Source organism: Lutra lutra, chromosome 7 (genome assembly GCF_902655055.1).
Source record: "Lutra lutra chromosome 7, mLutLut1.2, whole genome shotgun sequence".
Taxonomy (NCBI): Eukaryota; Metazoa; Chordata; class Mammalia; order Carnivora; family Mustelidae; genus Lutra; species Lutra lutra.
In genome coordinates, this window is record NC_062284.1 from 6402888 (window position 1) to 6426772 (window position 23885).

General features: G+C 53.5%; 1 protein-coding gene across 1 annotated transcript; it reads left to right on the forward strand.

The window, feature by feature from the left end:
* Positions 1-23418, forward strand: MFGE8 (milk fat globule EGF and factor V/VIII domain containing). Its single transcript, XM_047737882.1, has 10 exons — positions 1-203; positions 10963-11103; positions 13656-13781; positions 14162-14293; positions 16048-16229; positions 16617-16772; positions 17443-17587; positions 21095-21279; positions 22311-22466; positions 22643-23418. The coding sequence occupies exons 1-10, from the start codon at positions 152-154 to the stop codon at positions 22778-22780; spliced, it is 1413 nt and encodes a 470-aa protein (XP_047593838.1). The 5' UTR covers positions 1-151; the 3' UTR covers positions 22781-23418.
* The last annotated feature ends 467 nt before the right edge of the window (positions 23419-23885 follow it).

A 23885-nucleotide genomic window follows, 5' to 3' on the forward strand; every position in this document is an offset into this window, starting at 1 on the left:
CGCATCCTTTTGACTCTGCAGACCAAAACCCAACCCAGATGTGGGCACTTTCCCCAGCAGATGAAGACGCCTGAGACCTCTCAGGGCTTGGGAGGCAACTGTTCCTCGTGTCACTGACCTCCTGGAAAGGAGGGAAGGAGACGAGCTTTATATGAAGAAAATAAATGTGCCGGAGCGGCAGTTTGGAGAAGATCACCAGGCAGGTAAGATATGAAGCTGGGGCTTGGATCCAGGTGCCAGGTCTAGATCTTTCTGTATGACCCTCGGCGTGTCTCAGAGGAGCAGACAATCCCGGCGAGGAGACACCTTGGGGCGCTGCTCCACTGTGAACAGATCTGGGCTGGTTCTGACTGTGGGAGCTTCAGGGGTTCCGAGGAGGGGAAATTGGTCAGGGTTGGAGGGAGTCTCCAGAGAAATTTGTGAGGACAGCAGGCAACGGAAACCCCAGCCGAAGTATGGAAAATCACATAAAGGAACCTCAGAATTCAGCCCACCCCTTCGGTTTCAGTGAGAAAACACTTTTACGTTTTTCAACTGAAAGCATATTTATTCGGCAGTGCTGGGCCCTGGCCCTTGGTCTCTGGCTTGGAAACAAAAGGGGGTTGTTTGGTCCCTGGGCCGGGATGTTTGCTCACAGATCATGATGTGTGTTCAGAGCATCTGGTTTGGGAAAGGGGGTGTGCACTTGGAGGATGTGAGTGTGGGGCCGCCCCAGGCTCTGTTCAGGCCCACGAGATGCCTGCGTTTACCAATGCTGGAGAGCAGAGGGGGAGGGGCCTGGGCCAGCCTTGGGGGGGGGCACGCCCCTCCCTGCCTCCTGTGCCCTTGGAGGGTGCTGGGCAGTGTTGACAGGTCATCCCAAACCAGCATCCTGGAGGTGGTGTAGACCTTTGAGGTTGCCTGTCCTCACGGTCCATCTCCTGCTCTGTCTTCCTGACACGTGCCCTTTGCGTCAGTCCCTTCTAGCACAGGAAGCCCAGCGCCCACGAGGAGAGTCCGTCCCCCACTGTGCACCTAGCTGCCATCCCTGGGGAGCACCTCTTTCTCTCTCTTTTTAACAATTTTATCTATTTATTTGAGAGAGAGAGTGACCCAGAGAGAGCATGAGCAGGCAGAGAGAGAGAGGGAGAAGCAGACTCCCGCTGAGCAGGGAGCCTGAGGCAGGGTTCCATCCCAGGACCCTGGGACCAAGCCTCAAGCTGAAGGCAGATGCTTAACCAACTGAGCCATCCAGGCGTCCCCCTCTCTCTCTTTAAAAAAAATATTTTTATTTGAGTATAGTTGACACCCAATGCTATATCAGTTTCAGGGGTACAGCCCACTTCTTGCTATGTTACGCTGTGCTCCCCACAAGTGCAGTCCCCATCTGTCCCCATCATTACAGTATCGTTGACCATATTCCCTATTCGGTCCCTGTGATTCCCCTGACTTGAGCCTTCCTTCTCTGGTATATAATCTGCTTGGCCACCAGCTCCCACACCCTGGATCTGGTTCTGCCCAAAGGGGATAGTCAGGTCATTCTTTCCACGAATATTTTAGGGGTGCTTCCTTTCTTATTACTGCACATTGTGCCCAGGCCTGGAGACTACATTATTGTGCAGATAAGAAAATGGAGGCTCGGAGAGATTGAAGAATGTCTAAGCTCATTCTTGCCGCTGTAACAAAACAGCAGAGACTGGGTAGCTTATGAGCAATGGAAGTTTCCTTGGCACGGTTCCTGAGGCCGGGAAGTCCAAGGTTAAGGCACCAGCAGATTCGATGTCTAGCAAAGGCCTGCTTTCTGGTTCATGGATGGTGCCTTCTCGCTGAGTCTGTAGTGTGCTGGAAGGGGCAAAGGAACTCTCTGGCTGCTTTTATGGGAGAGCTAATTCCATTTTTGAGGGCTCCACTCTCATGACCCCAGCAGCTCCCAAAGTCCCAACTTCTACCACCGTCACGTTGGGCATTAGGTTTCAACATAGGAATCTGAAAGCAAAGAACTTGCCCAAGATCACTCACTTGGCATAAGGCAGAACCGGGATTCAAACACAGGTGACAAGATCCTGCTAGGGCTCTGGTCTGTCCCTGCGCCCTCTCTGGCTTCTATGCCTCTCCCCCTCCGTCAGTCCTGATATGTGGACCCTTGTGCTCCTGGCTGATCAGCAAGGCTTGTCCCTTTCTCAAGCCGTGCCCCCGTTCCAATATTTTTAAAGTTTTAGAATAGTTCCATGTTTATAGAAAATTTGTAAAGACAGTTCTAGAGTCCCTATTGATCCCTCACCCAGTTTTCCCCATTGTCAACACCTTCCCCCACCAGGGCACATTTGTCACAACTAAGACACTAACGTTGGCACGTTATTGTGAATGATCCGCTATTATCTTGTTTGGATTTTGCTAGTTTTTCCATTAAAGTCCTTCCGTTCCCGGCCAGCATGCAGAATGCTGCACACTCTTGCCATTGTATCTTCTTGTCTCCTCCGGTTGGGGACAATTTCTCAGACTTGCCTGGGTAGTTTTGGGAGTCTCGGTCTAGGGTTTTGTAGAATGTCCTGCAACTTGGGTTTGTCTGCAGTTTTTTTTCTCTAATTTTCTGAAGTGTTCTTGGGAGGAAGACTACAGAGGGAAAGCATACTTCTTGTTCTATCATTTGGGACAATACAATCCATGGGACTTGTCACTGACGCTGTTCATATTGGTCACCTGGGGAAAGGAGAAGGTCCCTTTTCTGAATCATTGTTCCACTGAAAAGTTTCTAATCTTTCCATCCTTCCTGTACTTCGGAAACAAGCCAGTGGGCACAGTCCCTGCTCAAATGAGGGGAGGGCTTGTAAATTCTATCTCCTAGAGGAGGGAATAGCTACGTAGATTATTTGCAATTCTTCTGTATTCCTTTCTCCATTCACTCACTCATTCATTCATTCATTCATTCATTTGTACTGTTATGGACTCATGGATATTTATTTTATACTGTGGGTTATAGTCCCAATAGCTCTCATTACTTACTTTGTTGCTTACCTTTTTCCTGTTTTGGTGACTGGGAAACTCTTTTAGCTTAGTTTTTTACCTGTTTCACATGCCCTCCTCCTTTTGTTTTTTAAAGCATTTTCTGGATGCCCCAGGTTTCATCTTGTGTTCTCCCTGCCCTAGCCGTAGAATTGGCCATTTCTCCAAGGGGCCCCGATGCCTTTCACTGGAAACATGTAATACAGACCAAGTTCTGAGCACTGGGCTGTCGCTGCTTCTAGTGCGCGTCTGCAGACAGAGCTAAGAAATAGGGACACGCGTTCTAACCTGTGTGTACGCACACAGACACACACTTGCGTGTCTATATATATACTTGTATCTGGAGTTTTTCCTGCACCTGTCATCTGTATCCAAATGAAGTTAAGCAGGAAGGTGTACTGACATCTCTGACAAACCCAGGACTGTGCGCTTGGTTCCAGCCTCCCTCCCTGCTTCCCCCTAACTTCCCTCTCCCGCAGTGAGAATCCCGAGGCCTCCCCTCCACCAGCCACTACCTTGTCTCAGCCCAGGATGCCAGCACAAGCAATTCCAGCATTGTTAACCCATGTTCCCATGAGGAACAACTGGGCTGCCTCTGGGGTTCAGCGGTTATATACAGTTCCTTTTGTCTTTAGCCTTACGGTTTCTGGCTGAAACACTGCTTCCCAAAGTTATCGAGGTCAGGTCCTCACCACACCCCTCCCTGCTGCACCCCAGCGCCCCTACTGCTTACAGTGAAGTTTTTCATACATTTTGATTCCTTTATCATAGTCTGGAATCTTCCAACATTCTGGATGATTTTTTAAGCAATTTTATTTATTTATTTGACAGAGAGAGAGAGAGAGCGCATGCACAAGCAGGGGGAGTAGCAGGCAGAGGGAGAGAGAGAGAGAGAAGCTCAGCAGGGATTCCCAAAGTGGTCTCCACCCCAGGACTCTAGGACCCTGACCTGAGCCAAAAAGCAGATGCTTAACTGACTGAGCCCCCCAGGCAGCCCTCGGGGTGATTCCCCCCCCCCCCCGTGCATATGTTAAAACTCAGTCTCTGGGCTGTCAAGTTCTATGCATTTAGCAGTACTTAGGATTCTGTATGCAGCATGCCTGGATCCTGCAGGATAATCCCATCACCTGAAACCCCCCCCAGGCCTCCCCTCTGCAGTTGCCCACTTCCCTTCCCCCAGCCTGTCAACCACTCACCTGGGTTTTTTGTCCCTACAGTTCTGCTTTTCCCAGAATGTCACGTGACTATAATCACACAACCTGTAGCTGGGGTTTGCGTGTGTGTGGTTGTTGGTTTTTTTTTGTGGGTTTTTTTTTTTTTTTTTTTTTACTTATTATTTGGCAGAGAGAGCACAAGGGGGAGCAGCAGGCAGAGGGGAAGCAGAAGCAGGGTCCACTGAGCGGGGAGCCCAATGCGGGGCTCGATCCCAGGACCCTGAAATCATGATCTGAGCTGAAGGTAGACGCTTAACCGACTGAGCCACCCAGGCGCTCAACATGTAGCTGTTTTGATCTGTGTTCACTCACCTGACAAAATGCATTTAAGATTTATTCATGTCGTGTGAGTCAGGAGCTCAGTCCTTTTATCACCGAACAGTCCCCCATTGTATGGGGGTCCACAGTTCATCCGTTCACCTACCGAAAGACAACGTGGTTGCTTCTGGTTTTTTGATGACAATGAGCAAAGCTGCGGTAAACATTGGTTTTCAGCAAATAGGTTTTTGTGTTGCCCTAAGTTTTAATTGGCTGAGGTGAATTACCTGGGAGTGCGATCGCTTCAGGGGCCTATGGCAAGTTTGTGTTTAACTTTGTAAGAAACTGCCAACCTGTCTTCCAAAGTGGTCGCCTCGCTGTGCGTTCCTCAGGAGCGATGAAGGAGCTTTCCCCATGCTCTGCATGGCCGCTGGCGTTTGGCAGGGTCAGGGTTTCTGGATTGTAGCCGTTCCGGTAGGTAGGCAGTGGTATTTAATAGTTGTTTGAGTTTTTACTTCCTTAATGGAAAATTACGCTGAGCACGTCCTCATAGGCTTACTTGCCATCCATAGGTTTTTTTTGTTTTTTTTTTTGTTTTTTTGCCTGTTTAGATCTTTCGTCTATTTAAAAAATTGGGCTGTGTGTTTCCCTATTTTTGAGTTTTAAGATTTCTTTACTTATTCTGGATACATTTTTTTTTCTTTTTAATAAGTTGGCAATCCCAGGTTGGCACCTCACATTTCTTTCTTTCTTTCTTTTTTTTAAGATTTTATTTATTTATTTGACAGAGAGAAAGATCACAAGTAGGCAGAGAGGCAGGCAGAGGGGGAGGGGGAAGCAGAACCCTCCAAGCAGAGAGCCTGATTCTGGGCTCGATCCCGGGACCCTGAGATCATGACCTGAGCCAAAGGCAGAGGCTTAACCCACTGAGCCACCCAGGCGCCCCGCATCTTCTTTATTAGATAAATGACTTGCAAATATTTTCCGTCAGTTTGTGGCTTGTCTGTTAATTTTCTCACTGGTATCTTTCACAGAACAACTGGTCTTCTTTTGATAAAGCCCAGTTTATATCGATGTTTCTCTCATGGATCCTGCTTTGGGTATCATATGTATGTAAAACTCATCCCCAAATCAAAGATCATACAGATTTGCTTCTGTTCTCTTCCAGAAGTTTTAGAGTTTTGTGTTTTACAGTTAGGTCTCTGATCACTTCTCCGCCTTTTGGCTAAGACCAAGTGCAGTGAGGTCTCTGATCCATGTGGGGTTAAATTTTGTACAAGGTGTGAGTTTTGGCTTTGACTTCTTTCTGTGGAGTGCGGACAGCCGGCGGCTTCCTGCATGGCTCCTTTGTCAAAACTCAGCAGACTTTGCTGCTGTTGGTCAGTTTCTGAGCTCTCGGTTCTGTCCCTTTCTCAGAGCTTTCGCCTCCTCAGATCCATGGAAGGCTGGCTTCTCGCCCTTCAGGGTCTCAGTGGGAATGTCACCTTCTCAGACAAGGCTTTGCTAGTCACCTGACTAAACTGGTCTCCTTTCTCCCCTCGGTGTTTTGTCACACAGTCCTGTCCTGTCATCTGTGGAGCCCTTGCTAGCACCTGAAATAACTTCTCTTCCTCTTCTTTTTTTTTTTTTTTAAGTTGAGGTATACTCGGGGCGCTTAGCTGGTTCAGGCAGGAGAGTGTGTGACTCTTGATCTCAGGGTTGTTGAGTTTGCGCCCCACGTTGGGTATACAGATTACTTAAATAAATAAACTTTTTAAAAAATTTTTATTTATTCATTTGACACAGAGAGATCACAAGTAGGCAGAGAGGTGGGCAGAGAGAGAGAGAGAGAGAGATAGAGAGGAGGAAACAGGCTCCCTGCTGTGCTGATGCGGGGCTCCATCCCAGGACCCTGAGATCATGACCTGAGCCAAAGGCAGAGGCTTAACCCACTGAGCCACCCAGGTGCCCCTAAATAAATAAACTTAAAAACATTAATTGAGGTCTACTTGACATGTCACATCATATTATGATCTTGTTTTCTTACCTATATAAGGCCTGGAATGGTGCTTGGCTCAGGGTTGGTGGAATAAAATAATAAAAAAAAATTTATTATTTACTTATTTAGTAAACTCTATCCCCCAACCTAGGGCTTAAACTCATGACCCCAAGATCCAGAGTCACACACTCCACTGACTGGGCCAGTCAGGTGCCCCCCTCTCTCACTCTTTTAAAATTGATTTTTTTTATCATGGTAAAAAAATGCAAATACAATTTGCCACCTAAATCATCGTAAATATACAGTTCAGCAGGGCTCATTATGTTTGTGCCCTGGCGGAGCAGCATCTCCAAAACTTTTCACCTTGCAGAACTGAATCGTGCCCCCCTTAAAGAGAAGCTCCCCTTATCCTTCTCCCAGCCCCTGGCAACCAGCATTCCACTTTTTCTTTCTAATAGGACTAGATTTTTTTTTTCAAGATTTTATTTTTAATTATCTGTCCATCCAACGTGGGGCTCAAATTTGCAACCCCAAGATCAAGAGTCACATGCTCTTCAGACAGAGCCAGCCCAGTGCCCCTCCATGAATTTGACTACTTTGGGGACCTTGTATAAGCGGCATCATGGGATTACATGTTTCTTGTCTGTCTGTGATCTGTTCTCTTTCGAGTGTTGTTTCTGTGCAAACACATGTCTGTGTGAGGAACTTTTTACCGAGGTGTGCTGTGGGGGAGTACTGACAGGAGCTGTGGACAGGCCTTCTGCTCCGCCAAGGTACACCCTTTCACCTGCAAACTTACTCATCCTTTTCACTTGTTAACACTGCACTGGGCTGTGTCTTAGCATGTTTGTTTAGCTCTTTACCTCTGGGTGTTTTGGACCGTTAGTCAGTTTTTCAGAACCATAAACAGTGGTACCGTGTGCATCTTTGTACATTGGCTTTTTATTTGGGTAATTTCTTTCCAGTGAATTTGTCCAAAGCAGAATACAAGGTCAAGTTCTGTAGGTCTCGCTACAGTAGGACTGTGATCCAGACACTGAATCAACTGGTAGTTCTACCAATTAGGTATAAATGTTTATTTCCCTCCCCCCAGCCCCATCGGCTTTGAGTTTTGTCAATGTAATGGAACTTCTGTTACGTTTCTCTGATTGTGTAGGGGTAGGACTAACTGAAAAGTAAAAGCGTACCTGGTTTCCTATCATATAAATGAACAAAATCTAAAGCTCTTAAGTGGACTCCCTGTTTCAGGTGATCCTGGGATGACACTTGTTAGAAAATCCAACCAAATCTCTAACACTGGGATGCTGTAATGCTGGGTAAGAAAAGTATTCAGACCGAGGAACTACTAACCCACTGAACTCTACAAGGGTCAGATCATACAAGAAAATCCCCTCCTTCTCTATCCTGCCTTCACCTGTTAAAATCCCTCCCCTCCTTGTCCCTTGTGGTCCCAAGGCCTAGGTCTTTTGTCTTTGCTCTCAGTGAGTTTAGCCAATGGTTCTCTTATTAGTTTCACACTGGCCTCATCTGGGGAGCTTTAAAAAAAATACTCATTCCTAGAATCTACAGGGATTGAAATTTATTTGCTTTGGAATGCATCCTGGTCACCTGTATTTTTACAAAAATCTTCCCAAGTGACACTAATGTGCAGCGAGGGTTTCCAGCCAATGCTCACGACAGTCAGTGCTCACTAAATGCTTATTGAGTGACTTACTGATTTGAGACAGGTTTCTGAAGAGTCGTATTCCTTTTTTATCGAGATATAATTCACACTACAGAAAATTCATCCTTTTGGAATGTGAAGTTCGGTGGTTTTAAACATGCTTATAAAGTTAGGGAACCACCATCACTATTAGATTTCAGGACGTCTTCATCATCTCCCAGAAGAAATCCCACACCCATGAACCATGACTTCTCATTCTGCCCTCACCCCAGCCCCTGGCAGCCACTCATCAACTTACTGTCATAATAGACTTGTCTATTCTGGACATTCCATATACACGGAATCATGGCCTTGTGTATCTGGCTTCTTTCACTAAGTATCGTGTTTTCAAGGTTCAGTCATTTTGCAGCAAGCATTAAATCTTCATTTATTTTTACGGCTGAATAATCGTCCACTGGGTGGATAGACTACTTGGCTTACCCACCCATCAGCTGATGGACATTTGGGTGGTTTCCGCTTGCCAGCTATTAAAGCTGTTATGATCATTCACGTGTAAGCTTTTGTATGAACATATGCTTTTAATTTTCTTGGGTATATATTTAGGAGTAGAATTGCTGGGTCATAGGATAGCTCTGCTTAATCTTTTGAGGAGCTACCAAATTGGTTTTCAGTGTCTGCACCATTTTACAACCCCATCAGTAATGTGTGAAGGTTCCACTTTCTCTACAGCCTCACTAACATTGTTATGATGTTTTCTTGAATATCATCATCCTAGTGGGTGTGTGAAGCGGTATCTCATGTGGTTTTGATTTTGATTTCCATTTTCCTGATGACTAATAACGTTAAGCATCTTTTCATGCGCTTACTGGCTGTTTGTATATCTTCTCTGGAGAAAAATCTACCCAGATTCTTTGCCCATTTTAAAATTGGGGTATCCTTTGTTATGAGTTAATATTCTGATAATTTGGATATGAGACCCTTATCAGACATGTGATCTGCAAATATTGCCTCTCATTTTGTGGGTGGTCTTGCCTTTTTTTAAAGATTTTATTTATTCATTTATTTATTTGACAGAGAGAGAGAGAGAGATCACAAGCAGGCAGAGAGGCAGGGGGAAGCAGACTTCCCACCGAGCAGAGAGCCCGACTCGGGGCTCCATCCCAGGATCCTGAGATCATGACCTGAGCCCAAGGCAGAGGCTTTAACCCACTGAGCCACCCAGGCACCCCACTTCCTGCCTTTTTGATAGTGACCTTGGAAGTAGAAACATTGTAAGTTTTGATACAGTTCAACTAATCTACTCTTTCCTTTGGTTGTTTTGTATTTGGCGCTCTTAATTTAGGTCTTTGATCTATTTTGAGTTAATTTTTATGTAAAGTGTGATCTGGAAGTCCAACTTTATTCTTTTGTGGTTATCCGGTTGTTCTGGCATAATTTGTTAGGAAAAAACTGCTCTTTCCCCACTGAATTGTCTTGCACTTTTGTTGAAAATCAACTGACCGCGGATGTATCGATCTACTTTTAGATTCTTAATCTATTCCATTGATCCTTATGTCTATCCTTATGCCAGGACCACATGGTCTTGCTTAATGCGTCTCTGTAGTATGTCTTGAAATTGGAAAATATTAGTCTTCCAACATTTTTCTTTCCTACAAGATGGCTTTGGATATTCTGGGTTCCATCCATTTCCATATTAATTCTAGGGTCAGCTCGTTAACTTCTGAAAAAGGACAGCTGAAATTTTGATAGGGATGGTGTTGAACTTATATCAGTTTGGGGATTATTGCCGTCTTAACAAGGTAAATCTTCCAATCCGGGAACAAGGATGACTTTGCATTTATTTAGGTCTTTAATTTCTTTCAATGGTGTCTTGTAGTGTTCAGTGTACAAGTCTTGCACTTTAGTTAAATTTATTCCCACGTATTTTATTCTTACTGATGCTATTGTCTATTATAAATGAAATTATTTTTTTTTTTTTTTTGCTTCAAAGATTTATTTGAGAGAGAGAGATAGGATCTAAACAAGAGTCATTTAGATAAAAGTCAGTGTGACCAGCAAGTCTCTTCCCGCCCTGGCCCCCTGGTTTTCTTCCCCTTAGGCCACCACGGTGCTCATTTCCTAGGAGACTGTCTGTAGCTGCTCTCCCGCCCGGGGCAGAGGCGAAGGGCTGCTCCGGAGGCCGCGTGCCGGCTAATCCTAAAATATTTTCTATCTGATCCTTTATAGAAGAAGTTTGCTGATTCCCTTTTTAGTCTTTATCTTTTCCAAGGATGCTGCTATGATTTGCTAGGACATCTTTATATACATGCCATTTTACATAGTGAGTTCAGATGGAAGGAATGCTGTGAGTGCAATGGCTAGGGCTTACGGTCTCGGTCTGGGTCTCTTTGGTGGCTATTACCAAGCAGCTCTCCGGAGAAGCCGAACCAATTTAGACTCCCTCTGACGATGCATGCTTGGGCCCGCTCCCCTCAGCCTCACACGAACAGTGCGCTAATCATTCGACACTTGCCAATCTGATTAAGTGAACCCTGGCGCTCATTGTACTTTAAATTTGCATTTTTCTCATTAGGGATAAGGGCAAAGCATCTTAAGTCTAAAATTTAAAAAAAAACCCACGAAACACCAAACAGTTCCTCCGGAGCCCTTCGCGGTCCGGAGGACTCACTACGCTGGGCCCGGTCCCCCGCTCCCCGCGGGGCGCTGGGCGTGGCCGCCGCGGGAGGCGGGAGGCGGGGGCGCGGACCCCTCGGTGCCCCCCTTCCCTGGTTGGCCGCGGAGCCCCGCCCCGGGTCCGCCTCCCGAGGGCCTGGGCGGAGCAGGCGGGCCGGGGGCGGCGCCGCGCTGCCTGATTTATTCCCGTCCAGGAGCTGCGGTGAGAGCCCCGCGGTGTGCACGGCCGAAGCGCCCGCTCCTGCGCCCGCGTCGCCACGGCATGCCCGGCCCCCGCCTGCTGGCCGCGCTCTGCGGCGCGCTCCTCTGCGCCTCGGGACTCTTCGCCGCCTCCGGTGAGTCGATCGCGCCGCCCTCCGGCCCTCGCCCCTCCTCTCCGCGCGGCTGGGAAGTTCGCCGCGGCGCCCTCCCTCCACCACCCCTGTTTACAAACTTGGGCAAAGAGCCCGGCCCGTGCGGAGGGGCGGCTGCTCCGGCTGCGCCCCGGCCAGACGCGGGGATGCGCTCGGCCTCTCCGGCGCTCTCCGCGCTCGGGCGTTCTGGGCAGTGATAGAGGCTTGAGAGTGGGGCGGGGACTGGGGACACCGGGTGACAGCCCGACGGCCCCCAGGGATGGGGCTTACACATAACAAAGGAATCTGCTGTGTCGGGCCTCTCTTTTCCCATCTGTAAAATGAGGCCACTGAACTGCGCCCCACTCTGGCGCGTCTTCCAACTGAAGTTTCTAGGGCTCTTGTCTTGCTAAGTCTTGTCCAGCCAACTTTCCCTGGCTGCTCCCTCGCTAGCCGGCGGCTCGTGTGTTCATTGGAGTTTCGCATCTCCGCTCGTAGGTGTCTGGTGGGATGAGCGCGGGCGGGGAAGGAGGCGGGCGGGACTTCGGGTGGGGCCCGGGAGGGGGGCCCAAGAACCAGGGGAGGGACTTGGAGAGGGCTGCCTCCCGGGTTGGTGGTGGCTTCCGACTCCCTCCCGCGGCCTTGGCGTGCCGCTGTATCTTCCTCGCTCCTCCTCCCCCGCCGAGGAGGCCTCCCGCGCAGAGCTGGGCCTTCGGCGGGCTGGTCCTGGGGATGCCCCCATTTCACCGTGGGGCCCGCACAGCTGGTCGCCTCCAGGGCTTTGAAGAGGTGCCCATGATCGCGCGCTTCGGGCACCCCCTTCCTCATTTTCTCAAAGAAAACGGGGGGGGGGGGTATAGGGATGGGGTCAAAGCGGAGCCCTGGCGCTCCTTCCTGCCTTCCTGCCACAGTCCGACCCCCACGCCTGGATCCAGAACCTCCCGGGCCCTCCAAACTCGGCCACACTTGGGTACTTGGAGCTGGTGGCTGTCCAGCGACCCTGAGACCTAGCTGGGTCTTTGAAGTCTCTTTCTGCTCCTCTCTGTCCCCACCACCTGAGCCCTGGCTAAATGTTCCTGGGGAAGTCACCCACAAGGCAGGACTCTGAAACCTCCAAGGTGGTTTCGTGGAGGGTGATGGGGCTTTTCCCGGAAAGGGGAAGTACCATGGGTGCTGTGGGCAGGTGAGTCCGCCTAAGACCTGGGCTGTGGGGGGCAGGGGCCACCTTTCACTTTCCTTTTTTACCCAGTGGACCGCTTTGCCCTGGAGCAGCATGGGGGGGTGCGGTTTGTTGGGGAGAAGAGGAGTTGAATTTGGTTGGGACAGGAGCCCAGGACTCTGGCCATTCCCAAGGCTCTGTCTGTGGCAGTGCCCTGGCCTGCCAGGTCAGGGGAGGGGATTAACCTGCTATTTAAAGCCAATGACTAATAGCTCATTGGGAGCCGCCTTAAGCTCCCAGGCGCAGCCGAGGTGGCAGTCTCAGGGCTCCAGTGCTCATTAACGGTGTTCCTGTTCCCTCTGTTCCCTTCTCAGGAGCTGGGCCCCCGTTCTCTGGAGCTTTGAGATTTCAGGAGCCCCACCCCCAGCCTGGGATGGCATGATTCTAGGGGGAGGAAAAGCGATTTCTCATGTCCTACCCTACATGGCCGGGTAGGCCCTGCTGGGATGCGAGGGTCAGCTAGGAGAGCCCCCACCCGCCTGGCTGGCCTGGTGGGCTGCACAGACAGCTCCCATCTGCCACCCAGGCCCTGGGGCCAGAAGCCCTGTGGTCCTCTCCAACCCTCCTCCTCCCTCTGCCGTGTTTCTCAAATCTGCCTTCCCCCTCACCTTTTCACCTAAATTCCTCTCTCATCAGGAGACCCGTGGCAGCCTCTCACCCCAGCCACTCCGGTCCCATTTCCACCCTGGAGCCAGAGAGAGCTTGGTGTGGCCCCAGGACACCTCCCTGCCCCAGGGGAGCCTACACAGCTCTGCAGATGGCCTTTTCTCCATATTCACCTTCCCAGAATGGGAAATGGCTTCCTCACTCCCACCTCCCTCTTGGGAAGTCCCCCGCCCTTTTTTTTCCTTTTCCCTCGGTGGACGACGGTGGGCTGCTGAAGGAAGGTTAAGGGCCCCCAGTCTGTTGGACGGGAAGTCTGAGCTTGTCATTCCTAAGGTCCCTGCAGGTCTGGCCCCTACCTACCCTTTCTGCTCTGTCATCCTTCTCCACAGTGTACCGTGGTCCTGTACTCCTCTCCTTCTTTAGAACATTCTTTCCGCCCTGTTTGGGCACTCCACCTCTTAGACCCAGCTCCCCTGTCCCCTCTGCGACACTTCCAACCCTGGCAGAAGCCCACCCCCAGTGGCCCTTCATGCAGGCTTCTGTCAGAGCTGGTGATGCCTCTTCACCACCCAGTGACTGTCCCCCTCTTTCCAGTGGCTTCTTGAGGCCTGGACCACACCTGGTTCCCCTGTTTTAGCGACCCAGCATGTGCATGGTAGGGCCCCCCCCCGCCCCCAGTATTTACAATGAATGACTTGCTATTCTTGAGTCGGAGCTGGTGACTTTGCAGGTGACTTCTGTGACTCTAGCCAGTGCCTGAATGGTGGGACCTGTATATTGGGCCAGGACAACACCCCCTTCTACTGCCTCTGCCCCGAAGGCTTCACGGGCCTGATCTGCAATGAGACGGAGAAAGGTACCTGCGCCCCCCCCACCCCGCTTTGCCCCCAGCTCCCAGCTGCAGCCCCTGCTGCTGGCCCTGCTTTGTCCCCTAGTGGGTGGAGGTCCCCAGCACCTCTCCTGTGCTCAGCCAGCATTTCCCTGGAAACTCCCCGTGCCACTTGGAAAGCTGGGTGCTTCCCTCCCTGGGACTGATTCACCTACATCTGACCCTTCTTGGCGCCAGGCTGGCCCAGCTTCCCATCAGGCAGAGGAGAGAGGGAGAGGATGGCAGGGGGAGGCGGGCAGGGGGCGGAGTCTGTGCAGCGGGTCCTTTTGGGGCATCTGCTGCTACCCTTCTCCATCCCTGGCTCCTTCCTGATCCCCTGCCTGCCTTACCTGCCTCTCCATCCCTAGGTCCTTGTTTTCCAAACCCCTGCCGCAATGAAGCTGAATGCCGGGTGGTTGACGACTCGCACAGAGGGGACGTCTTCACTCAGTACGTCTGCATGTGTCATCATGGCTATACGGGTGTCCACTGTGAGACCAGTGAGTATCTGGGGGAGGCTGCTGTGATGGGGGAGGCCCGGAGCAGCCCAGGCCACATGCTGGCCTCATTCCCTCCCTTAAGGTTTCCTCTGGTAGATCGAGGGGAAGGTAGAGCCTCAGTTCGCGCTTCTGTTGTCCTGGACTAATTTCTGCTTGGCCTTTTGTCCTCAGGCTGCAGGCCAGGCCTGATGTCGCTGCAGTGGACTGAAGGGTGATGGTGGCCCCAGAGGTCCTGGGAGTGCTGCTGCCTGGGTCACCACGAACCAGACCCACAGTGTTAGGATTAAGTCCTGAGAGTTTTCTCCCAAGACGGGGAAACAAATACATTCTTAATCCTAGGGCCCAGGAGATCAGCAAGTAAGGCTGGGGGCCTTGGAGTCTGACGGTTCCCGGCCCAAGTTTGACCGTGGCCTCATCACAGAGCTCAGGGAGGAGGGAGAGGCCTGGGCAGGCTGGGCCGTCCCCTAACGGTCAGGCGGTCAGAGGCCCGGCGTGTGCAGAGGGGCTGACCGGCCCGGCCTGCCTGGTTATCCACTCAGCCACAGAATGGCCCTGGGTGTGTGCCCAGCCTCCAGTGCTGGCGGTGGCTGTCCACGCTGTCCTCCCTCCTGGCTCAGCTGGAGTCCCTTCCCCCCAAGCTGGGACTTGTCTTTGCCTGCTACAGGCGGGCGGGCAGGCGGCTGAGTCTGCATCTTCGGGGGGTCTGGGTTCTTCCGGCCAGTGGGTCTGCCGCCGAGCATCTTGGGCCATGGGCAGGCGGTTCCCCTTCCCGCCGATGTGGGGCTGCTCTCTGAGGCTGATCTGAGAAGGGGGGGTTGTGGGCAAGTTGGGTGGGTGCTGGGGCCTGGGGGAGAGCACCTCCAAGGAGGTGGCAGGGAGGGCCTGTCCCTTGGGCTCGGGGCTGAGGCCAGTGTCTTTTGGAGACACTGGGTGGAGGAATGTGTGCATGTCTGTGTGTGTGTGTGCGTGTCTGTGGTTGGGGGGTCCCTAAGGCAGACAGCCCTGGGTGGGGCCAGGTGTGCCCACTAATTACTGTGCGGGGAGCCAAGGTTACCCTGGGTGTGCCAGAGTTGGAATTAACCCACCCAGCCTTCAGCTCTGTGGGGTCTGCCACGGGTTGGATGCAGAAGGCAGGAGGCAGCCACAAAGGTGGGGGAGCCCCCGGAGGGACCATTGCAGCCTCTCCAGAGGGAGAGGGAGAAGCAGACCCTCGTAGAACAGGGAATCTGACTGGTGTGGGCTCCATCCCAGGACTGTGAGATCATGACCTGAGCTAAAGGCAGACGCTTAACTGACTGAGCCCCTGAGGCGCCCCAGGATCTGCCTACTCCTTCATGTCTAGTACAAGTACTGTTCACTGCCAACTGGGGTGTCCCTTTTGCCAAAGCTGTTCTGGGGACGCCAGGGGTGGGGCTGGACACGTTGGTCCTCCTGGTGGGCTGGGGACACTGAAGAAGAGTGGGTCCCACTGGAATTCCCTCCCACCAGTCTGGTCCCTGGCTGCCCGTCCCAGTGATGGCACAGGTGCTGGCCTGGCCTGGAACCTTCGGGCAGCCCTGGGTCCCAATTCCCCTGGTCTCTCTCTCCCCACCTCTTCCTTACCATGCACCTTTTCTTGGACCCTGAGAGTCCTTTCCTGATCTCTGCCCTGGGTCTCAGCAGAGGCCACACTGTGATTTTCCAGTCGTCTGGGGCCCATGTGCTTGGGTGGCCACTTGACTGCCACCTCCCCCCTCTCCCCCTCCCCCCTGCAGTCTGCACCATGCCGCTGGGCATGGAGACGGGCGCCATTGCCGACTCGCAGATCTCTGCCTCCTCTGTGCACTTGGGCTTCATGGGTCTACAGCGCTGGGCCCCAGAGCTGGCCCGTTTGCACCGCACGGGCATCGTCAATGCCTGGACAGCCAGCAACTATGACAAGAACCCCTGGATCCAGGTATGGAAAGAATGTCTTGGGGGGTGGGGGAAGGGGGGGCGGTGGAGTGATGGGAGAGAGTCTGCCTGCATTGGAGGGGTCACAACCGAGGTCCAGGTAGCAAGGTTGTGGGTTCCCGCAGGTGAAGTGTCTGTCAGTGCAGAGCAATATTGCAGGGGACTGGATTGGGGGGTCGGATGGGGAGCAGACCCCAGGCTGCAGAGGGTTTGTTTGCCCTGGATGCAGCCTTTGGGGTCCTTGTCCTTCTTTGTGTGCGTTCTTGAGCACTGGGCCCAAAGCTCTGAGAGGCCCGATGGGAAAGTCCCTCCTTGTTTCTGGGCAGGGGGAGTGGAGAAGATCTAAAAGAACCCAGGAGATAAGGGTACTGTCCTCCCTCCCGGGGTCCAGGTGAACCTGATGCGGAAGATGCGGGTGATGGGCGTGGTAACCCAGGGCGCCAGCCGCGCAGGCAGTGCCGAGTACCTGAAGACCTTCAAGGTGGCCTACAGCACCAATGGACACAAGTTCCAATTTATCCAGGGTGCGGAGGGGACAGGAGACAAGGTGAGGGCTCTAAAGAAGGGCTGTGTTCCTCATCCTCTGGGGCTCTAGAGCTATTTGAGGGCTCCCAGTGGAGGGGGAGGGTATGCTGGACCATTAGCCATGTGGTGGGTCATCAGTTGCCTCTTGGTTCCCAGAAATTGAGAAACCTACATTATGCCCATGTTCTGTAGTTACAGGTGATAGCTCTTACTTTATAGATGAGGATAATGGACTCAGAAAGGTTCAGTGACCTGTTGAGGGTGGCTGTAGTGGTGGAGGTGGGAGGCATTTTGAGCTTTCAGGGCTACCATGTACAGCTGTGCAGGTTGTACACTGCTTAAGGATGTCATTTCTAAGTGAGCACCATTCACAGTGTAGACATCATGGGTTTGTGTACTTTTGCCTATGGGGAAATTAGTATAATAAAGTGTCTCAGGAGAGGAGTGTCTTTTCCTAATTTGCAGTGGCACCCTATAGGTGATAGGTAGGCATGTGTGCAAGATAGGGGTTCATGCCCATCCCCCATGATGACCAAGAAAGATGTGAAGAGGGGTGCCCAGAGGAAGAACTGACCCTCTGCTGGCTCTTCTAAACCCCATCTCTGCCTCCCAGGCCAGACGAGGGAGGTGAGGTGACCCCAGGAAGGTAGACTGCCCGCGCTGACCCATGCTCCAATCTTTTTTCCTCCTAGATATTTGTGGGCAACATGGACAACAGTGGCCTGAAAGTCAACCTGTTTGACTTCCCTCTGGAGGTGCAGTATGTGAGGCTGGTCCCCATCATCTGTCACCGGGGCTGCACCCTCCGCTTTGAGCTCCTTGGCTGTGAGGTGAATGGTGAGTACGGGGGAGCTGGGGCATTGCTAAGGAATGGGCTTCCCTGCCCACTTCCTTCTCAGCCAGGTGGAGCTGGGTAGGACGGCAGCAAGGCCAGGGGACCTGGGCTCCCACAGCAGATGCACACCAGAGGGACCACCTGGCCCTCGGGGCACTTGTCTCCGTGTTTGCGGCATGCCAACTCTCGGCATTTGGTGTGGTGGCAGAAAAAAGACACTCCCCCCAGTTGTCAAAGTATTTTCTGTTATTCTGATTGGTTCCTTGAGCTTCTAGAACATGTAGTAGGAGTTCTGTTTTACAGACATCAGCTTCCTGAGGTCAGGGAGTTTGTTTTCTTCATGGCTGTAGTCCCAGTGCCTAGAACGGTGTCTGGATTATAGATGTTCAATAAACATTTAATGAATGAGTGAATGAATACAGAGAGGGAGGCCCCGATAAATTATTTGTCAAGTGCACACAAGCTGGTTGGTATTAAAACTTGGTCTAGATCCCTGGGCTTTGGACACCCACCCATTTAGTGCTCCCCGGCCCCTCCCTCCCCTGCCCCCCCATAACTCATCATTCAAGAGAAACGTGGGGACTTCAAGAGTCCTAGGCCTGGAGCTGGTGCTTTCTGCTGCTGTTTCCAGAGAGAGTCACGTGTGGAGGGATGTGGGGAGACACCAGAAAGAGATCGGTTTCTGATGAGCCAGGAAAAGTCATCAGGGACCCTCAGGCTGCAGGGGCTAGGCTGGGCAACTTTGTCTCAGCCCTGGGCTCTCGGACGCTGGGTTATTTCCCTCTCTTTGCGGTGACAGCGCCACCTGCTGGTCGCTGGTGGAACTTCAGGGCTCGCTAGGCGGAGCTGCGGAAAACCGCCCTTTTAAAGTATGAATTTAAGTCATTGCATTCCTTCTCCCAGGGTCATTGCTTTTTTGAGCCTTATTGTTTAAGTGGGGGGTTAAAGACTACCTTTTGCTAAAGGGAAATTTAGGCTGTTGATACAGGACAGGTGTGGGGGCTCTGCAGCCTTTGGCTGTATTAAAGTTGCCTGCATAGGTCACGGTGCTGTCCCAGCTGGCTCCCTCCTAGGCCAAGAGAGGGCAAGGCCGGCAAGCTGTGGAAGCTGTCCTGCCTGCATTCCTCGAGATCTGGATCTTCTCCTTTCCCTAGTTGGCATTCCAGGGGGCTGGTGAGACTGTTGGTGTATGTGTGTATGGACACGTGTGTGTGCATGTGTGCACATGTGTGGCACTGAGATCTGGGCATAAGGACGCCCCTGTTGGGATGGCTTTTGAATGGAGGCTTGGATGACAGAGCAAGCCACAATGAAGAACTTGGAAAGAGCATTCCAGGCTGATGAGGAGCTGGCAAGTGCAAAGGCCCTGGGGTATGTTGAAGGATCGAAGGCAGGCCAGTGGGGCTCGAGCCTAGACAGCGAGGGGCAGCTTGCTGGGCGGTGAGGCTGGAGAGGTGGATGGAGCCTGGCAAGCTGGGCTGAATGGATCATTTTAAGGATTCAGATCTTTGTCCTCAGAACAAGGGGCAGCCATGTGGGGTGGGGGACTGCTAACAGGAAATGATTGGAATGTGTCTAGAAGGAATCCCTTAGGCTGTGTGGGGAGAATGGGGGCAGAGGCCCCTCATGGGGGAGGGGAGTGGGAAAGTAAGGTGGCTTGGATCAGGGTGGTAGACTTGGGGGGTGGGTTACAGCCCTCAACTCAGCGTGAACTCCAGGGACCCAGCAGTATGAGCATCACCCAGGAGCTTGTAGAAACATGGGCTCCAGCCTCATCCTGGACCCACGGAGAGAGAATCTTCATTTTTCCCCTTTTTAAAATTTTCTTGACAGGGAGATCACAAGTAGGCAGAGAGGCAGGCAGAGAGAGACGGAAGCAGGCTCCCCGCTGAGCAGAGAGCCCGATGCGGGGCTTGATCCCAGGACCCTGACTGAGACATGACCTGAGCCAAAGGCAGAGGCCCAACCCACTGAGCCACCCAGGCACCCCCAGAATCTTCATTTTAACAATATCCTTGGTTGATCTAAGAGAAACACCCCTCTGTGGGGTCCTTCCCAGGGTCACAGAGCGAGGAATGGAGGGGAGAGTCCTGGCCTTTGGCGTAGTGCCCCCCCCTCCGTGGCATTTTCCCTGGAAGGCTGATTTCGTCAGGAGGCCCAGGGGTTGGGGGGCATAACTGCGGGGAAGCCGGGGATCTGCAGAAGGGTCCCCCCTGAGCCTAGGATATCAACATGGCCTCCTCTGCAAAGCTGTCCCCGGCCTCAGCCTGCCTGGGAGCCACCTGCCTCCTGGCCCAGCAGCCTCTCTCTCTGGGAGGAGCATGGGGATGACCTGGCATGCCACCATCACAAGGAGGCATCCAGCAGACAAGGGCACAGCTGGAGGCAGAGGTCTTTAGTGGCGAGTGCGCAAGTGTCTGGGGAGGTGGTGATGTGAGGCACCGTATACTCCAGCCTGCTCCCAGCTCGAGGCATGGCTCTCCACGCCCGCTTCCCCCACCCCCGGGTGCCCCCAATAGAGCAGAGTGAGGATTCTGCCCGGCGTGAGACATACCCATCATGGTCTTGGGAGCTTGGTCTCCTGCCGCCCCTCCCGAACTGTCCCAGCCACCTGCCGGTGGGTGTGGCTATGCAGAAAAGCTGGGCACATTGCTGAGCAGGGCAGGCCTGCGCAAAGCCCAGGCCAGCTTCCCGGGCTCGAGTGGCAGCACTGGGAGGACTCAGTATTGAGCGTGAAGGCCCCCTGGGCCACTCAGAGGGGCTGCTGGGCAAGGAGACGGGATCCGCCCTGAGCCCCGGGGATCCTGACTGCTGTCATTTCCACCTGCTGGTGGGCAGCCGTGTGGTCCCCTCATCCCCGGGTTACCGGCAGGCAGGCCTTCATGGCTCTGGGAGGGGGTGTGGATGGTGGCGATGATGTCACAGCCTGGTGTGGTGAGTAGGAGTGTGTCTGTGTGTCTGTGTGTACGTGTGAGAGAGAGAGACAGACAGGCACAATGCTTACTATCTCGGCCTGTTTCTGTACCTATAGAATGGGGTTACTGATACGGCTTTTCAGGTTCCTGGTGGTGATCGAAACCACAGAAGTGAGCACTGGATCAATGGGTTACTTGTTGCTGACGTCCTTGACCAAGATCTCAGGCCTCAGCCTTCATATAGATAGCAGCTGGACCATAGGAGTGAGAGAGAAGTCCCGTAGGGACCTAAGTTCCGCCCAAATGAGGTGGTCAGGGCAGGCTTCTTGGAGGAGGCGTCTAATGAGTCAGGCCTTGAAGGCGTGACGGAGGTGGTGGCAGAGCCTGTCCTTGTGCAGAGGGGACAGGCGGTGGGGGATCTGGGAAGGGCACATCAAGGTGGGGGTGGGAACTGAGGGCAGCTGGCCCAGGTGAGGGGTTGGTGGGATGGGCAGAGAGAAAGCACAACCGTTGACCCCCCAGTCCGCCTTGTGCTATTGCTTCTGGGAGGCTGCCGTGGGTCATGATCTCGGTGACAAACCCCCTTGCTGGCAGGATGCGCGGAGCCCCTGGGCATGAAGGACAACAGCATCCCCGACAAGCAGATAACAGCCTCCAGCATCTACAAGACCTGGGGCCTGAATGCCTTCAGCTGGTACCCCTTCTATGCACGGCTGGACAAGCAGGGCAAGTTCAATGCCTGGACTGCTCAGACCAATGATGCCTCCGAGTGGCTTCAGGTGTGTCAGGCTGTAGGGCTGCAAGGCACAGGTTGGGGTGGGATCCACGGGGTGACTGCTCTTTGACCTCTGCCCAGCCCAGGCTTCTGCTCCCCAAGAGGGAGCGTCTGAAAAGCCTTATTTTTAATTCAGCGTTGTTATTTCCCTCCTCCTTTGTGCCGCACCTTCTCCAGATTCGGCAACGGAGAAATGGGTGTGTGTGTGTGTGTGTGTCTGTGTGTGTGTCTGTCTGTGTGTGTGTGTGTGTGTGTCTGTGTGTGTGTCTGTGTGTGTCATGCGGTAGAGCCATCTCCACCTGCGGTCACAAGCTCACCAGGCTGAGCCCGTGGACAGTAGGACAGAACAGAGGAGGGACACCTGACCCGGGCAGGTGCCCCACAGGACTTCCTTGCCTGACACTCAGTGTCTGAGAATACCCCATGGGACAGCCCTTGGATTTCATGAAATTGGGAACCAGGAGAGTCCCAGAAAACAGGGGTGTCTGCTGATGTCCTCTGTGAGGGAACCATTCTGGTTGGGTGAGGGTTTGCGTCTAGGGACACCTGGGGCCTATCCAGGGGTAGGTGGCAGGCTCCCCGGATGCTCAGGGACTGGGAGCAGGACCCGTGTCTCTCGGTCCCCAGTTGCCCTTAGCCTGTAGAGCTGGGTTCTGTGAGGAGCTGCCTGCGTTTGGACTCCTTTGAGATTCGTGCCAGGCCACAGACCGCCATGCTGGATACCTTGGGAACCACGCCAGTGTCTCTCCTGTCCTTGTTCTCTTTGGACCGGGGGAGGGGTGGGGACTGGCTACGGGTTGGTCAAGGTCCGGGTTCTAAACTCTAGCTTTGCTGCAGTGAGGTGTCTAACAGAGTGTGGCAAAGTAGGTGACAGGCTTTATGTCCCTCGTATAAATGAGAAGGTCGTGCCAAATATAGTAGCTTCGCCCAAACTGGAAGCCCTGCCCACCCTGCCTCCCCAGCCTGTCTGCCTTTTGCTACCTTCTTGGAGAGCATGGTCGACACAAACACAACGTGGTTGATTTTTCCCTGTAGATTGACCTGGGCTCCGAGAGACAAGTGGCCGGCATCATTACCCAGGGGGCCCGAGACTTTGGCCACATCCAGTATGTGGCAGCCTACAAGGTGGCCTACAGTAACGACAGCATGAACTGGGTCGAGTACAAGGACCAGGGGTCTGTCGACAGCAAGGTCGGTGTCTGGCCAGCCCACGTCCTGCCATCCCTCCAGGGGTGCCCTTGGAGTCTGGCCAGGAGCTCTGGGGGGGGGGGGGGGGGCGGGGCAGAGCGGGGGGGGGCGGGGCAGAGCGGGGGGGGCGGGGCGGGGCGGGCCCTGGGGCCCTCCTAACGCCCCCCCTCTGCCTCCAGATCTTCCCTGGCAACTTGGACAATAACTCCCACAAGAAGAACATGTTCGAGATGCCCTTCCTCGCTCGCTTTGTGCGCATCCTGCCTGTCGCCTGGCACAACCGTATCACCATGCGTGTGGAGCTGCTGGGCTGTTAGTGCTCGGCCTGGCCGGAGTGACCACAAGGGCCTTGGGGCAGCCGCCCCGTACCTGGTCCTCCTGGCCTTCTGGTGGCCTGCTGCCTCCTCCACCCCACCTCCTGATTGTCCGTGACCTGGGGTGGGGGTGGGGTTCAGCCACCCCTCCCTCACAATCCCCCAACCCCCCCTTCTCCCTGCCCCTGCTGCTGTCCCGTTCGTTCTCTTAGGCCCTGTGGGAGTGAAGTAGGTCTGGGATGGAGCGGGAAGGGCAGAGTAGGGAGTGGGGCTGCCTCTCCCCGGATCCCTGGTTCTAGTCTCTTGTGTTTTCCCGACACTCGCTCCCGCCCCCCAAGTGCCCACTGCCCCCGGAGGAAGGCCCTGAGACACCAGGCTAGAGATAACGGTCTCCTGTCCCTCAGCACAATGCTGCCACTCCTGCCGCCACCACCGAGCCCCCTGACACATCCCCCCTTATCTCCCTGGAGACCTCTTGACCATTGGCCTAAAAAGAGACATAAGGGGATGGGGTGGGTGGGCTTCCGGAGAGATAGGGGTGGAGGTGGGTGGCCTGGGGGCGGGGAGGCACCCTCTGTGCTGGTTCTTTACCCCAGAGTACACAGGCAGCTTCAGAAATATATTTATGTCACCCCCTGGAACTCTTGCTGTGGTTCATCATTGCTGCATCGGCATGGGCTGCTGCTCCCACCCTCCCCCCTCCGTCCTCCCAGAGGCAGGCATGCTGGTGTCACCTACCAGCTTAACAGCTGGAGAAGGGAGGAGATTCCTCTGGTCGTGTCCCCTCCGTTCTCCAGCCCCCTGACCCATGCAGCCCTGGGGGCCCATAGCTGTTGCCTGGAGAGGGGCCGGTGGCAGGGGGCGGAGGGGGACGGGGGGGGGCGGGCGGTGCTGGCACAGAGGCTGTCTCCATGAATGCCTTTGTTCTCCTCCCCAACCACAACCCCACTGCTGAGGCTGTTGATTTTTGGCATTTTCTCTGCATCCGGAGTGGTGGGCTGCAGAAATGACTAGAAACCCTGTGAACCTGGGCTGCTTTCAGAGCTGGGGGAGGCCCCGGGGGTGGGATGCAAGGAAGCAGCCAGGGCTCTGGCTGGTCACGAGGCCT

What these genes read in the sequence shown, in the direction of transcription:
- MFGE8 (XM_047737882.1), top strand. Translation starts at nt 152, where the DNA reads ATGAAGAAAATAAATGTGCCGGAGCGGCAGTTTGGAGAAGATCACCAG. An exon ending in GGGTGTCCACTGTGAGACCA is followed by an intron (nt 14,294 to 16,047) that starts GTGAGTATCTGG and finishes TCCCCCCTGCAG; the next exon opens with TCTGCACCATGCCGCTGGGC. An exon ending in ATGCCTCCGAGTGGCTTCAG is followed by an intron (nt 21,280 to 22,310) that starts GTGTGTCAGGCT and finishes TTTTCCCTGTAG; the next exon opens with ATTGACCTGGGCTCCGAGAG.